Below are 16,973 nucleotides of genomic sequence, written 5' to 3'. Positions count from 1 at the left end.
AAAAAAAAATATATATATATATATATATATATATATAACTATTTTTGAATTCTTTCCATGTTTTAATTATTTTTGAGAATTTTAAGACGAATGTTTTTATAGATAAATGCATACATTACAACATATACACTAGCATTGAAAAGTTGGGCACACCTTCTCATTGTTTGTGTTTACTATAATAAAGTCATCAAAAGCTAGATCAAAAGATTTTAAGATCATGAGAAACAAATTGTCAATTGTGTCTCAGTATTTTTTAGCTCTGTCTCCCAGCCCTGCTTCTCAGTGAAAGCTCTTTACTAAACATTTTAATCAAAGACTTTTATGGACCAAAGTCAACAACACTCCAGACAATATCAGGTTACCATTTATTTATTTTATTTATTTTTTGGTTCATTGTTGGGAATTTGAGCTTGAAAGAAGCGTTTAAATCAATAATTGCCACTTATCACCATATGTTTTACAAACATGGCTTCATTCTAGCTTTGGGGTCTTCAGGTTTACCCTGAGGGTGCATGTTTAATCACATTTTGGAAAACTCTGGAACAACAGGCCCTTTTTATTGTGAGAAGCAGATTATTTGTTCAAAGCACCAGCTACCATGTCTAGAGAACAAACAGAGGGCTTGTTCAGGCAAAAGTTATGCTCTGCCACCTCTATTTTCCAGGAAAATTCTGTGAAGCCTCATACCCGTACACTGAATCAGTTTATGGGTTGATATGCTTTGGGCACAAGTGTTTTTTCTTTTTCTTTTTTTTTCTTTAATCTGTTCATTTTCAACTTTATTGGTGAATTGGTCTTTGTGCTGCTGCAGTGAGAATGTGATGAGCTGAAGCTCATGTGATGGGTTGTGGAGGTCAGCGAGCAGTTCATGAAAATGTGAAAGTGTTCATTCCTCCAACCGACTCCAAGGAGCCCATGATCAATCCTTTATCCTGTAAGCATCCTGTCTGATAATGAGGCATTGATCTCTGTATGTGAAGGGAAGGAGGGCATTTACAGGAAGGCATTATTATCGTTATTATTATTAATGCATTTATATTGTGATCGAAATAATATATAAATGATCAAATAGCACAAACACATCAGCCTCAGTGTTAAACTGGAAGTTTATTTTTTAATCATTGTAAAACTTTTTTTTTTCTTTTTTTACATTTTAAATTTGAACAAAAAGATCCAGTCTGCTGTTTGACTGTTTTTCACTGTGTGCCATGAGTGATTGAATATTAACCCGTCAGCCCTTGATTTCCAGGTATGTCTCTGATGTTGAAGGAGAGGAAATTGTTTTGCCTCTCTGTGGCCCCAAACACAATTCTTCATAGATAGTGTTGGTTACAGACTGTCTTAGTCTAATTTCTTCTAAATTGTGAACTGCGGTTATTTGAGCTGTCTGGAGATCTGAAAAAGTGAAAAAGAATATTGGCCTTTTTTTGGCCTGATATTAAAATTTTTTGAGATGTACCTGTAAATGTGTATGTATATACAGTTGTGCTCAGTTTCATACGGTTTATACAGTTTCAAAACTGCATAAATACAAAATGCAGTTTTGAAATGATGATTTCATTTATTAAGGGAAAAAAGCTGTCCAAACCTGCCTGGCACTACGTGTAAAAGTAATTGCCCCCTAAATCTGATAACTGGTTGTGTCACTCTTTGCAGCAACAACTGCAATCAGACATTTGCGATAACTGGCAATAAGTCTTTCACATCGCTGTGGAGGAACTTTGGCCCACTCTTCTTTGGAGTATTGTTTTAATTCAGCAACATTAGAGGGTTTTCGAGCATGAAAGGACTGTTTAAGGTCATGCTACATCATCTCAATCGTATTTAAGTCCAGACTTTGATTTGGCCACTCCAAAACCTTAATGTTGGTTTTCTTGAGCCATTCAGAGGTGGACTTGCTGGTGTGTTTGGGGTCATTGTCCTGCTGCATAACCCAAGTGCGCTTGAGCTTGAGGTCACAAACTGGCGGCCAGACATTCTCCTTCAGGATTTTCTGATAGAGCGCAGAATTCATGCCATCAATTATGCCAAGTCGTCTAGGTCCTGAAGCTGCAAAGCAGCCCCAGACCATCACACTACCACCACCATGTTTGACTGTTGGTATGATGTTCTTTTTATGAAATGCTGTGTTGGTTTTACGCCAGATGTAACGGGACACACACCTTCCAAAAAGGAGTCCACAGAATATTTGCCCAAAAGTCTTTGGGATAATCAAGATATTTTTTGGCAAATGTGAGATGAGTCTTTGTGTTCTTTTTGGTCAGCAATGGCTTTTGCCTGGGAACTCTCCCATGGATGGCGTGGCGATGGATGGATGGTTTTCCCAGTCTCTTTCTTATTGTTGAATCATGAACACTGACCTTAATTGAGGCAAGTGAGGCCTGCAGTTCTTTAGATGTTGTTCTGGTTTTTTTTTTACCTGGATGAGTCATCGTTGCGCTCTTGGAGTAATTTTGGTAGGCTGGCCACTCCTGGGAAGGTTCACCACTGTTCCAAGCTTTCTCCATTTGTGGATAATGGCTCTGAGCGTGGTTCACTGGAGTCCCAAAGCCTTAGAAATGGCTTTATAACCCTTTCCAGACTGATACATGTCAACTATTTTGTTTCTCATCTGGTCTTGAATTTCTTTAGATCGCGGCATGGTGTATTGCCCTTTTAAGCATGCTTCACTTTGTCAGACAGGTTCTATTTAAGTGATTTCTCTATTCAACAGGTCTGGAAATAATCAGGCTTGGGTTTGGCTAGTGAAATTTAACTCCGCTTTCTAAAATAATGTGGTCAATCACAGTTCTTTAATGATTTAACAGGATTAATAAATTTTTCACAAAGGGTCAGGTAGGTTTGGACAGCTTTTTTCCCTTAATAAATGAAATCCTCATTTAAAAACTGCATTTTGTATTTACTTGCATTATCTTTGTGTAATATTAAAATTAGTTTGATGATCTGAATCTTTTAACTGTGAAAGGAGCAGGACTTGACAGTTATTTAGTTCCAAATTGCGTGGCTATTTTTTGTTTTTTATTTTAACAGTTCTTGCTCATTTTCTCTCTAAATGTATAATAATTGGAACGCCACTTCTTGCCCCTGCAGCAACAACTATACTAGAAAGAAATACTTTTACTTATACTAAAAAGAAAATAAGCCACAATGTAGCTGCTGGAGTCTCTCTCTATATGCTTATAAAACAGATATCCATTAAGATTGTCTTCTCCCTCATGATGATATTCATAAACCTACTCACACTTAAGTCCAGTACATAGTGGCATGATCATCTGTTAATCTGTTAATAGGAGAAAGGAAAATCTGAATTTGTGAGCTAAAACATTTAATTTAATGTCAACATGAAATCAAATTCAGTTCTGTTTACTTACTTGATACGCGTTCTTGGTCCTATTGGGAACAATGGAAAATTTATTTTTGGAAAATGGGCAATTCAGTGAATGCTGGAATTATTTACATAAAAGACTCACACTTTACATGAAAGAAGTCATGTATGTACATAAATGATGCATATCTATGTCAGTTGCATATGTTGATCTAGGCCTATATTATTGTTTGAACTCTCTCCTGCTGTGATTATATGTGAGATGATTTGTTCTGGTAATCAGTGCAGCGATTCATTTATATGTTGCAAGAGTTCTCAAATCTTCCAGAGCCATCAAAGGGGAGGCTAGGGGATTTCCAACCTCAGCAGTTTCATCTGTTTTAGTTCCGATTTGAGCTCTTTAGAAACTTGTATTAGTTGTTATTCAGCCTCAAGGGATTATGGGAGCCTGACCTGTGAGGTGAAGATCCCCTCCCCCCTTTTTTTTCTAATTTAATGTTTTTGTTTTTTTTTGGCATTTGCAGTTTATTATCAGAATAACAATCTGAAAAAGGTTTAATGAAAAAAGATGCATGAAATGTGTAATGGATTATGGAAAAATAAAAAATGTTGGGTTCTATGTATCGGTTGTTGATTTCAATTGAATTATTTAAAATAAGGTCTATTAAAGTTTATATAATCCTTTTAGAAAATGTTCTATTAAGAAATGGGGTGAAATTTCATTTCATGCTGACAGTAGCGTAAAATCTGACGATTGTGTTCTTCAGCAAGATTTGAGAATGATCCGACACATATTTGCTTACTTAGAAATAATGCAGCGCATTGTTCAATTGATTTTATTTAATGTCAATATATAATTTTCCCCCAATTTTAACAGACCTAAAATATTTATTTCTAGGTTTAAATTTGATTTTAAATGGCAGGTTTATTTATTTATTATTGTTGTTTCTCCACAGAAGCCAAAGAAGCCCCCACCACCATCCAAAACCCCAGGTATAATATCTTTAACATACCATTTCACATCTCATTGATTGCACAAATTTGATTACATTACATTACTCTTCTCTTTCATTTTAAGCTGCTATGAGGCCGCTAAGGAACAAAAGTGTCATCATACGCATTCTGGCTGCTGAGGTTATGCTCAATGACTCTCTAGCAATCATATGTAATAAGAGCCCCGTGATCAATTTAAGGCGGTTGTTTATCGGAAAATTAAAATTGTCATCATAAGCTCTCATTTAGGTTGTTTCAAACCTGTATTAGTTTCTTTCTTCCGTTGAACAAAGAAGACGACATTTTGAAGAATGTGAATAACCAAACAATGTCTGGTCTCCATTGACCATACCCCAAATACTATGGAAGTCAGTGGAGACCAGCAACTGTTTGGTTGGCTATTTGGTTAGATGACAGAATTTACATATTTTGGTGAAATATCCCTTTAAAGCTCATTGTCATCAAATATCTTTCACTTGCCTGCCAGCAAAAAGCTGCTATTATTAGCCACAGGCAGCTGACATGATTTGATGGTGCTTAATAGTGATACTTGAAGGGAACATATGTCTGCATCAGTATGTGAGTGAATAATTGCTGGTGCTATTGATTTGAGCTGCTTCCCCTGTGGTTTTCAGAGAAGCTTGCTGGTGTATGCTGAGAAGATTAGAGGTGATGCCAGCTAAACTGGCATATTCAATTATTGCACTGAACACAGCCCATGTCTGCCACACATCAGTGGTGGCGTATTGAAGAATTTGGACACTTCTTTCATAGTTCTTGATCTATTTTTAGCTTAAACTGCAGCAATGATCTTTTTTTTTTATTCATTCATTTAGAATAATTATTTTGTTTTATTATATTTTTACTGATCCCATAAAAAATGATGTTCTGTGCAACATGTTATATATTCATTTATTTTCATTTAGTTTTTAAAAAGTTGCTTTATTTAATTGTTTGTTTATTTGAATAATTGTTTAATATAATTTTATGTTTTATTTTATTTGACACAAAATATAATATAATACAGCTGTAATATAACTCCATGGCAGCTATAAATTCATAAACACACTTGCTGGAAAATAGCATTATAATTTTATTTTGGTTAATTTGCTAACCAGCTATGTAACATTGCTTTTTTTTATTTCGGCATATTTACATTCAATAAATTGCTGAAGATATCAATGAAATTTTAAGGTTAGTAAGATATCCAAACATGTATGATCAAATAACGTAAGGGGATATTAATAGATGCAGATGTAAAGTCTGATAATGCAGCTGAAGTTGTCAGTCCCTCAGCTTTTGTCTGCAAAACATGCAAAAAAAAAAGGCGGATGTTGTTATACATCAAAGGGCACCGCATCATCCCAATTGCTTTATAGAAAGCTTGCATAGAGGGTTGCAAAGATTTGCTCTGTCTCTCCAACCCACACAGGAAATGCAAGTCATTGACTGTATGTTTCCTATTCTCTTTAAACATCTGTCTCAGGAGTCACATTGTTCTTTTATCTACCATGTCCAGAGCTGCTCTATCTTCAGTGTAGTATCTAAAAAAACATATTAACTCAGTCAATATGCTTCATTTCTCAGTCCTGAAACCAGAGGCCCCCAGTGCGGACAAGAAACAACCGCAGCCACGACCTGAAGATAAAGGTAAGAGAGGGCCCGCTGCCCGGTTCCTGTTATACCACAAATTCTTCTTGCCAACTGTGGTGCTACAGGCCTGTCATGATTGTGACATTTTTCTATTTAGCTTTAATGGTGTCAGGAAGAATGAATGTCATAAAAAATGAAAAAGCAGAAATTGATGTGTACAAGTGTAGTTCTTCATTGGATAATATGAAATAAATAGTATCTGTTAACAACCTATTAATAGTTAAGGATGGAGTCCACTTTTAGCATACCCCTAAAAAATCGTCATGGTGTTAATTTAATTGATTGTGGATTTATTTTTATTCATTCATTAGTTTTCAAAGCACTTTTTAAGAGCCTTTATAAGAGAGAATCTTTCTTGCTTATTTATACATGCTTTCAATCAGGAACTGTTGCAATGCTGTCATTTCACTTTTATACCCAATCTTCACTACAGACAGGCACTGCGTCACAATGCAACTAGATTGCTAAAGCCATAAGCTTTGTGCACAGCAACAGCCTGACTTCATAACCCTCACAATGTAGACAGCTTTGTTGATTTTTTTTAATTGATTTTTTAAGTAGATTATAGATTAACGAATGGATTATTTAAAAAAATAATGTATTTCTGTTAGTTTGTTATTGTTATCATTTTAAACACTGCTGTTCAAAAGTTTGGGTTAGTATTTGATTTGTTTTTTAATTAATAATTTATTTGATATTTATTTTTTTATTGTTATTTAATAAATAATTTTATTCAGCAAGGATGTATTAAATTGATCTTAAGTGACAATAAAAACATTATTCATGTTTCAGAAAGTATTATTTCAAAGAAAAGCTGATTCATTTGAACTTTCTATTCATGCAAAAATAAAACACTACTTAAAAAACTGTATCATAGCTTACACAAAAACATACAGCAGCACAATGGTTTATAAAAATGTTTATTAAGCATCAAATTGACTTATTACAATTATTTCTGAAGGATGATGTAACACTAAAGACTGGAGTAATGACTGATGGAAATTCAGTTTTACCATCACGGGAATAAATATTTAACACAGGAATAAAAACGAATGGGTTAAAATTGCTAAATAGAAATCAGTTTAGTTGTAATAATATTTCACAATATTACGGTGTTCACTGTATTTTTGATTAAATATATGCAATCTTGGTGAGCAAAAGAGACTTCTTTTAAAAAATATAAAAAATCTTACCAACCCTAAACTTTTGAATGGCAGTGTAATAATGTCACACAGTGTTGTAATAACAGTTGTACACGTAAATTGCGATTTTAAAGTTTCCTTCAGCTGGTATTGACCGTGTTAAATGGCACTTGATCTGCATAGTCTGTGCCCTGTTGTCAATTTTCAAGATTAATAGCGGTGTTCACTGTATTTTTGATTAAATATATGCAATCTTGGTGAGCAAAAGAGACTTCTTTTAAAAATATAAAAAATCTTACCAACCCTAAACTTTTGAATGGCAGTGTAATAATGTCACACAGTGTTGTAATAACAGTTGTACACGTAAATTGCGATTTAAAGTTTCCTTCAGCTGGTATTGACCGTGTTAAATGGCACTTGATCTGCATAGTCTGTGCCCTGTTGTCAATTTTCAAGATTAATATTTTCACAAGGGACTGCTGCGTCCTTCCATCCAGACAAAACGACCCGACTTGCCTCTCACTCCATCACCAGCCGCCAAGCAAGTGTTGGTGTCATAAGCTTTATCGTAATACATTTGTAGGTTTTAGAAGCATAGTACATTTGTAGCACAGTTAAAATATTTGGTATTTAATATTACTAATTTTTAATACAATATTTGATTAAATTGAAATTTCATTTAAAAACCAAATATGTGTATATTGTTAAATAATGAAATCAGATATAGTATATTTATGTGTACTGAATGTGTATTTTAAATGTATACATACATTTATATGTAACAATCAATGTTTCCCAGTATTGTATTGCTGTTTTTGCCATATTGGATACAATATGGCAATGCTACACTGAGCTTGTTGCAATGCATTGTGAGATACATACAATACTTTTTTTCTTTCTGCAAAAGACACTGTATATGTGTTACCTTACATCTTTAATCAAAAATAGCTTTCTTATTAGTATTCTTTTTACTGTCTGGAACAGCCTTTGTTTGCATTTAGAGTGTGACAGTGGACATTGCAGGCAATTGTTCTAACTTTTCCTCATAAATCCCACAGGCAAAATGGAGAAGTTCCTATTATACGAACAAAACCAGAGAGCGAACCTGTACCCATTAAGCCAAAAACCATTGTGGACAGCAGTGAGAAGAATTCAGATATAGGTAAGTTGTTCTGATTTTGGTTTGTATTGACCATCATGTGGCAACAAAGCCATAAAAAAGTTCAGAACTGTTTAGCAGGAAACAAATAGACCCTGATCACACTACTTACACATGCAACAACAAAACATGTTAGCAATTATATTAATATTTTAACCACCGGCACAGAGGCTATAATGCTAGTGTTTGGAATGGTTTTGGTTCTTGTATGCCCAGGTTTTCACAACTGAGTATGGTTTTTGCTGTGGTTCGGGTGTAGCAGAGCTCTGTTTGTGGATTAGCACCATGGATCACTTGCTGGGAGCAGGATTACTCTTCCTGCACAGAGGGTGGTGGTCCAGATCTGTAGAGCTGGTTAAAAATTTTAAAATTACCTGTGAAAGATAAAGGAAGCGAGTAGTTGCCTTGGGTGCCATCTTTACATTGTTGTTGTTTTGGGAATTGTTTAAAAAGGATCTCTTCTGAAGTCATTGGCAAGTTATATCCAAAGGTTTCTTTGATTAAAACCTCAATTGAAAAGTGCAAATTACTCAAATCTGAATTGGACCCTTAGTAATTATCTGCGATCTCAAAAAAATCTTTTTGACTTTTAAAGATGTCAGTTTTTTTTCTTATACATATTTTAGACATTTGATGCAAAATTGAAATCACTGAAATGTAGTTCAAATTGGCTGATAAATTGGTGCAACTAATCTATCAGCTCAAGTTTGTTCTGATAACAAGTTTCACTTAGGTCTGACTGTTTGTGTTAAATTAGTTCTTATGCATTACTTGTTAATACTGTGACAGATAAAAGCATGTTTACATGTTAAATACATGCACTGACAAGCACAATGGAGGATGTTCACCTTGGATCAGAGCATGTGAGCGGAGCGGAGTGGTAATATTTCCTTAAGAGCGCAGAGCGCCTTTCGCTCAAAACGCTCAGTGCTGCTCGCTCAACCCAGAATGCCGTTTGGTGATTTGCTTGTTCGAGATCGAGAATAGTAGAGCAGTTATGGAGTTCAGATATTGTTTCAACAAAGTTGCAAGCCTTATACATAAATGTAAAGTAAAAAATCTAAGTTAAGAATGAGCAGGGAGAAGAAACTGAGAGGGAGTGCTGGGAGAGTTAGTAAAGATTAATATTGGAATCTGAAGCGGCACATTGCCAGAAAGCACGAGGATGTGCTACGCAAACATGGTGCCGCAAAAGGTGAGCTAGTAACATACCATAATAAATGAATAAACAGGTAGGCTAAGGTTATATTCGGTTGTACGGAGCCCCGATCATGACATGCAGACAAGCACGGCCAACAAATTTATAATAGGCTAGTTCTCTTTTATGCTAGGACTACATTATGGCCACGAATTAAGTATTTGCTTAGAAAAAATCTAACCGATGAAAAGAAAAAACAGAAAACAAGAATTCTTGAAAAAAAAAAGTATGCTGTTTGAGTAGATCCTCTGTTTGTGGACACAAACACCAGGATGTTGCTTCAGTCTCAAAGGTTGACAAAATGGCACCAAAGCTGCTATAATCACATTGTCTCGAAAGATCATGAGCATGTCACTGCAGCAGGCGTCTGGATTCCTTTTAGACACTATCAGAAGGAGAAAAACGTCTAGGTTACTTGTGTAACCCTCGTTCCCTGAAGGAGGGAACGGAGACGTTACGTCAGTGACTGACGAATTGGGATCTCGCCCGAGAGCCCAATCGTGCTGTAAGCCCAAGCACGAGAGGCAGTGATCATGACCGTCAGATGAAGGCAGGAAACGACCGCATCCAGAAACGCACGAGCGGGAAGCCATCTTTAAAAAGACGCCCGTCGCTCGTGAAGCTCTTTTAGAAATAGCTCTTTTAGAATTTTTGGAAACACTCTTTTAGAGAGAGCGCTGAAGCGCCCAGGGGAGGTCGCGGCAAGACCACAGAATGAAAGCTGCAGCCCGCCGAGATTTCAGCAGCCTGAATGGCAACCCCCGCTGATACGCCGTCACACCAACGCCAGCTGTTTCTCTCGAACACTCGCGGAGATTCGTCTTGAAGAAGGCTCGGCTCCGAAGCGAAAAGCTGATGTGCGTTTGCACGCGCTCTCCTTTTATATCCGCGCTGCGGGGCGGGGTGCGCGTGGCGAAACACGCACGCCAACTGTCATTGGCTTGTTTAGTTAACACTCGAAGGTGATTGGGCTCTCGGGCGAGATCCCAATTCGTCAGTCACTGACGTAACGTTGAACGTGACTGACTGAATGGGAACATCAAGTTCAGTTTTGCCACTTCAGGATATGGGAAAGCATGAGCCATTTTTCACTTCATGGAAATCTTTTGTATATAGTCACTGCTTTTTATAGTATTTACAAGAGCATGTGGTTCTTGTTTTTTTTGTGTGTCCAATCTCTAAGATATCATTCAAAGGGTGACTAATGGGTTAAAATTGTTAGGTAGGTAATGGCGGGCATATTAAAGTCTTGTCAGGTGGATTTTTAGTGCCAGTTCTTAAGATATCAAACTGACAACCATACCAGGATGATTGATTGGAAATTTTTCAAACTTTGGCACAATCTTTGTATAACCATCATCATTCAGTAATGAATTGTAATGTCCTGCACTGTTGGGTTTTGATCTAGACAAACTTACTTTATTACCACATATGACTTTTAAATTGACTTATGTAACTCCAAATTAATTTTTTGGCTCATATACAACTTCTAAATTATAATTCAGCTGAGATAGGTCTTGTTTGACTGTGTGACTGAAGGCTGTTCTTATGATTGAGTCTTCTTTGTGTCTTATTCCTGTAGTTAATCTCATGAGTTTTGACGATGTCTCCTCTGCCTCGGAGAAGTTAAACCACCCTACCACACAGCGACCAAAGATGCCTGGCAAAAGACTGCCTGGACACAGAGGCCACTCCGTGAGTATAAAACGCACTTGTGCTTAGTTCCCTTGGGCTCTGATCTCTCAGTTTAATGCTAAAAGACTAATGAAAATATCTGAGGTAATAACATAAAAATGTATTTTTTTTTGTTAGCAAATTTTAATTAAAATAAAATTTTATCAAAGCATTAATTTTGCACATTCATTAAGTGCCATCCTTCCACCTGGAGATATTGCACCAATTTTCATTAATATTCAAAAACTAAAATAAAAAACAAAGAATTAAATACTTTCACCTAGAAGAAAATGCATCAAATTTCATAAAGATTATAGTATATTAATAATAAAACATTAGGTGACATTCTCTATATGCGCCAATCAGCTTAATAATTGTTTTATAATTTTCAATAAAGAAATGTTCAAGTTTTTGCTTTACAATATTGTTGTGTTATTCTTTGTGTTAGTATTTTTTGAGTTTACATACTGTCGTGTGTGAAATCACAGATGCTCCTATAATCATAGCTCTGCAGGATAAGCAAACCAGGATCTGCTAAATCTCTTTGTGCCAAGCACTAACATTTATTTTTAATATATATATTTGTAATAAATCTATTACATGTATTTTGATGGAGACAAATTTTCTTATGTGTAGGGGGGCATAATAAGGCTATCAGGTAGTGTTTTTGTCTGGATCAAAAAAGGCCTTACCAATGACACCCCAGATGGGATGTGTGTGAAGTATAGTGCTATTTGTGCTTTTCTCTTCCCATGTTTTTGAATAACATGCTCTATAACGTCTTGCAGCCGAGCAAGGAGACCGGTGAGAAAGCTGAGAAAATCGAGAAAGTGGATGACGTTGCACCTTCCACACAAAATTCGTTTAAGGTACCTCAAATATATAGCAAACAATTCACATTCAAAAAAGAAGATACTGTGATTTATATACAAGTTTATTAAAAAAGGGCAAAGAAAGGGTGACTTAAATAACTTTTAATGATGAATTAAACATTTTGGGTGAACCTATCCCTTAATGCAAGAATCTTGAGGGCTTTCTGCAATATCTAATTAGAGTAATTAAATAGCTAACCGAAAGAATATGTAAAAGGTTTAATTCCCCAAGATGCCTGTCTGATTAACTGTGACTGCTTGAAAATACATCCCATGAAATTATATTCTCAAGGGTTTGTGAGGTAAACAGCATCTCTGATATGATCTCGACTGACTGTCTGGCTCTTCTTTTTAAATGAGACTTCAGTCCTGAGGACTTATTTTATTATGTAGTGTTCTTTAGGTTAAGCTTATGTGAAAGCTTAACCTAAAGCTCAAAGCTGAAGGTCACTCTTTTAAGAAATAAAGAGAAGAAAGCATACTATAATAAGTGAATCACTCTGTGGACAAATGAACTCAGACCACCTCCTGAGTTTGTGTGACCTTTTTACCAGTGGTTTATTAATATTTCACATTTTTAGCCTGAGAAATATTTGATTACTAAGCAGAAGTTTTCAGCAATTAGGAACATGACCTCAGTGTCTCAGCTGGAAACGTTTTAGAGATTGGTTCAAGGTCATCCTTGTAAAACAGACTATCAGGGAACTAGTTCGGAAATACTTAAGTTTATAAAAGATAAGAGTATTTCCATAACCTAACATTTGTATTGTTTGCTAAAGACATGGCATTGAGTATTTTTCATACTAATTGATACGCTGGATTTTGCTTTTCTTGCAGATGTCTGTCTCATCACCCTTACCATCTATGGTGCCTAAAACCATTTCAGCAACCCATATCACCCCTGAGCTCAAACCAAAACTTGACAAGGAAGAGGAGAAAGGATCTGAACTTGAGGAACTGAAGGCTCAGATGAAGGAGCTAGTACTGTCTATAGAGTTACTGAAGACACAACAGTCGTAAGTGATCATTTTGTTTCATGCTACTTGGTTTTTGGTATTCTGTACTGGTCGAGTTATGTCTATAAAATATAATGCACAAAAGATGTTTCCACATTGTAGATAAAGTATTTAGAAATCACTTTTGACATAAAGGTTGATTTCCGTAATTCTGTAACTTCTTTCATAACTTTGTAGGAGAGAGCTCAATGAACTCCGAAAAGAGCTGGATGATGAACGACTCAAACGGGTGGCCCTGCAGGTAAATCGATCTTTAAATCAGAGTTCGTCTTTACGGCTTGTCAGAGTCTGTTAGTTTGATGTAAACGGATGTCTAGAGTGCTGTTTCTGAGGACAGTGAAATGCAGGCAGGATACCTTGGGTTTGCTTCCACACTCAGCAGGGTGAACGCAAGGGGTCTGACTCAGCTCAGAGTCTCCTGCTGTGTGTTTCTCACACTCACTGAACATAAAAACTAACAGTACTTTACCTAAGGTCCACACCTGCTAGCAACTAAGATATATGGCGTCACACAAGGCCAAGGCATCGGTTGTGGGGATTGAGGTGATCTGAAATGTTTTTGGATATAACACTTTTAACATATATTTATATACCTAAATGAAATAAAAAAATGTTGACTTTAATTAGTGGCATTTTCTAAACCGCCTAACCCACACAGTTTGTGTACTATTTACCTTTTTTTTCTTTTTTTTAAGCAAGACACATTTTTTTTTCCAAATTGAATTTCAGTTAAATTTTAAGCATCCAAAAACACAGGCGAGTATTTTATTTTATTTTTTTAATTTTGGAAAATGTAAAAATAGTTCTTCAAAATTGAGGTGTTTGCCATTTGTTGAGTTTTTTTTAGTTAAAGGGTTAGTTCACCCTAAAATTAGCCCATGATTTACTCACCCTCAAGGCATCCTAGGTTTATATGATTTTCTTCTTTCAGATGAATCCAATTGGAGTTATAATAAAAAATGTCCTGACTCTTCCAAGCGTTATAATAGTGGTGGGTTTTATTGTTCAACAGTCCAAAAGAAGTCCAATAAAGTGCATCCATCCATAGTAAAAAAGTGCCTCACACGGCTCTGGAGGATGAATAAAGGCCTCCTGTAGCGAATCCATGCATTTGTCTAAGAAAAATATCCATATTTAAAATGTTATAAACTGTTTTCTCTAGCTTCTGCTAACTGTCGTACGCGCGTTCACGAGAGAGTGCCTTTCCAGTGGATGATGTAGGGCGTCGGCGTAGTGCAGGTGTTCTCAACCTTTTTTACTCCGGGGCCCCCCTCCTTCTCTGGTCAATTTTGCAAGGCCCCCCTATGCCTGACATTTCCTCCTATATTGTACTTCCGCAGCAAAGAGAAAAGTGTTTATTTTTAAACCTTTTTTATTAACCAAAACATTTGTTTTGCCTAATTATTCTTCTACTGCATGTTATTAAAAAAAACTCAAAATTCAAACACACTTTAAATCAAAGCTATACATTATAACTTAAAAGAAAACCCTCTGTTCAATTCAAACTTTTTAAAATAATATATATGTATGTATATATATATATATATACATATATATATATATATATATACATATACAGATTTAAAGCTCCTGAATTCTTTACTTCAGACATTCTTTACAACTTCAGAGTACTTTTTCTTAAATAAGTGAACCTGCCATACCAAACAGGACAACAGGGAGATGCCAAAAGACCACTCACTAAACCGGTCTCTTTGAACTGGACTGACTGAATATCTACTGTTTGTATCCATTAAAAAAATAACCATACAAATGAAAAATACAGCAAATACATTCTAAATCTGTTGAAACGCATCTGAAGGTGGTGGTTCGACGAAGACGGGATCAGTAAACAGTTCCTCCGTCAGAGCGCGTCGGTTGCTCATATGTGCATAAAAACCACTCAGCCTCACAAGATCCTCCTCTATGGGTGAGCATCCATTATAAAACACTCACAGGACATTAATTTGGACAACTATGCAAATATATTGAAATTTCACGCAAAAATACAATAGGGATCAGAGCCCCGAGAGTGTGCATAGTGTGTGAATCAATAGCGAACTTATGCGTTCCTAATGTAGCCTACGACTTTGATATTTGACTTTGAGGAGTGTCATACATTAGGCACGCGCAAGTTCGTTATTATTACTCTAATCGTCTTTACCTTTACATTAGCGCAACGGTTTGCTTCATGCAGCCGAGAGATGTAGTTTACGTGCAGCGGTTGGAAGTTTTGAGCCACCATTCAGTCTGTATTTAACAGTGCAATGAGGCTTTCTGCGCCGAGTCCCAAGCAATCAATCATAGAGCACGAGAGGCCTTGCTTTGATCATTTTAATTTAACACATTAATAATGAAATTAAGCAATTATAGGATAATATTTAAATAAATTTTAAGCTATCTCGCGGCTCCCCTGGAGGATCACTGAGGCCCCCTAATGAGCCGTGACTCCCTGGTTGAGAACCCCTGGTGTAGTGCATGCGGCTTTGATTAGTAACGAACGCGGAAGCGCAGAGGAGAGAGCAAAACAAAACACTGGTCACGAATTACAAAACGAGGATTTGTAAAGAAAAATGTCGGAGGATTTCAACATAAGCCAAGAGGAGACTGGTTTTCCTTTACTAAAGAAAGGAAACTTTGCTTCCTTTGCTCCTGTAAACAAACATTGGTTCTCGCGAGACTAGCATATTCTTACTGGCGCTTAGGCTACGCCGACATCCTACTTCATCCGGCTTGCGCGTACGACAGTTAGCGCAAGTTAGAGAAAACTGTTTATAGATATTTTTCTTTGATATCCCCCCCCCCCAGAGCCATGTGAGGTACTTTTTATTATGGATGGGTGCACTTTTTAGTGGACTTCTTTTGGACTGTTGAACAATAACACCCACCCGCAGCCATTATAAAGGATGGAAGAGCCAGGACATTTTTTAATAAAACTCTGATTGGATTAATCTGAAAGAAGTAAGTCATATACATCTATGATGCCTTGAGGGTGAGTAAATCATGGGGGCATTTTCATTTTTGGGTGAACTAACCCTTAAACTTCATTGTAAAATGTTTCCTCTTTAATGATCTGTTTACTTAAGGTACTATGTTAGACATTAAAATAATATTTCACAGGAAAATGAAAATGAACTGAAAATGTAATCACCCTCAGGCCATCCAAGATGTAGATTAGTTTTTCTTCATCGAAACAGATTTGGAGAAATTTAGCATTACATCACTTGCTCACCAATGGATCCTCTGCAGCATTGGTCTCAAGCTCAATTCCTGGAGGACCACAGCTCTGCGCAGTTTAGCTCCAACCCTAATCAAACACACCTGATCCAGCTAAACAAGGTCTTCGGGATCACTAGAAACTTCCAAGCAGGTGTGATTTGGAGCTGGTTGAAGCTAAACTGCAGAGCTGTGGCCCTCCAGGAATTGAGGTTGAGATCAATGCTCTGCAGTGAATGGGTGCCGTCAGAATGGGAGTCCAAGCAGCTGATAAAAATATCACAATAAACCTCAAGTAATCCACACAAATACAATCAGTCTTGTAAAGCTAAAAGCTGTGTTTGTAATAAACAAATCCATCAAGACATTTTAAAACCATTGCTTACAGCAGAGTCCTCTATCCATAATATTGCTTTCTCCAGTGGAGCAAGTTGTCTCCTCTGAATCAGGAAAGACATATGCACAGATCAAGCACCGTTTACAAGCAAAAACAGTCAAAACAAATATGTCTGTGGATTTTGATGTGAGAGGACAACAGGGCATGGACTTCTTCAATAGAGGAAGTGTTATGTATTATATGTTATTTTGGCCAGAAGCAATGGTTTAAAGATAAAACTTACAAATGTGCAGCTTTTCATAATATGTTAATTGATAGACAGGAGTTGAGTGGATTATCATAATGCTTTTTTTTATCAGCTGTTTGGGCTCTCATTTTGACATTGCCATTT

The 16,973-nt window shown here is 36.4% G+C and overlaps 1 protein-coding gene across 1 annotated transcript in view; it reads left to right on the top strand.

Annotated features, from left to right (window-relative positions):
* The window catches only part of LOC107553423 (CD2-associated protein), a 56,502-nt gene that overhangs the window by 32,817 nt on the left and 6,712 nt on the right, over window positions 1–16,973 (top strand). Inside the window, exons 11-19 of the mRNA XM_016235611.1 lie at window positions 4,282–4,318; window positions 5,906–5,968; window positions 6,069–6,076; window positions 7,587–7,660; window positions 8,172–8,275; window positions 11,053–11,165; window positions 11,933–12,013; window positions 12,854–13,032; window positions 13,210–13,273. Of these exons, the coding sequence (XP_016091097.1) occupies window positions 4,282–4,318; window positions 5,906–5,968; window positions 6,069–6,076; window positions 7,587–7,660; window positions 8,172–8,275; window positions 11,053–11,165; window positions 11,933–12,013; window positions 12,854–13,032; window positions 13,210–13,273 (723 nt within the window). The remainder of the gene's footprint in view (window positions 1–4,281; window positions 4,319–5,905; window positions 5,969–6,068; window positions 6,077–7,586; window positions 7,661–8,171; window positions 8,276–11,052; window positions 11,166–11,932; window positions 12,014–12,853; window positions 13,033–13,209; window positions 13,274–16,973) is intronic.

The sequence above is a fragment of the Sinocyclocheilus grahami genome, unplaced genomic scaffold, assembly GCF_001515645.1.
Source record: "Sinocyclocheilus grahami isolate Dianchi unplaced genomic scaffold, SAMN03320097.WGS_v1.1 scaffold473.1, whole genome shotgun sequence".
NCBI classification, from domain to species: Eukaryota; Metazoa; Chordata; class Actinopteri; order Cypriniformes; family Cyprinidae; genus Sinocyclocheilus; species Sinocyclocheilus grahami.
The sequence above is the reverse complement of the archived record's forward strand: the minus strand, read 5'-3'. Positions and strand labels throughout refer to the sequence as shown.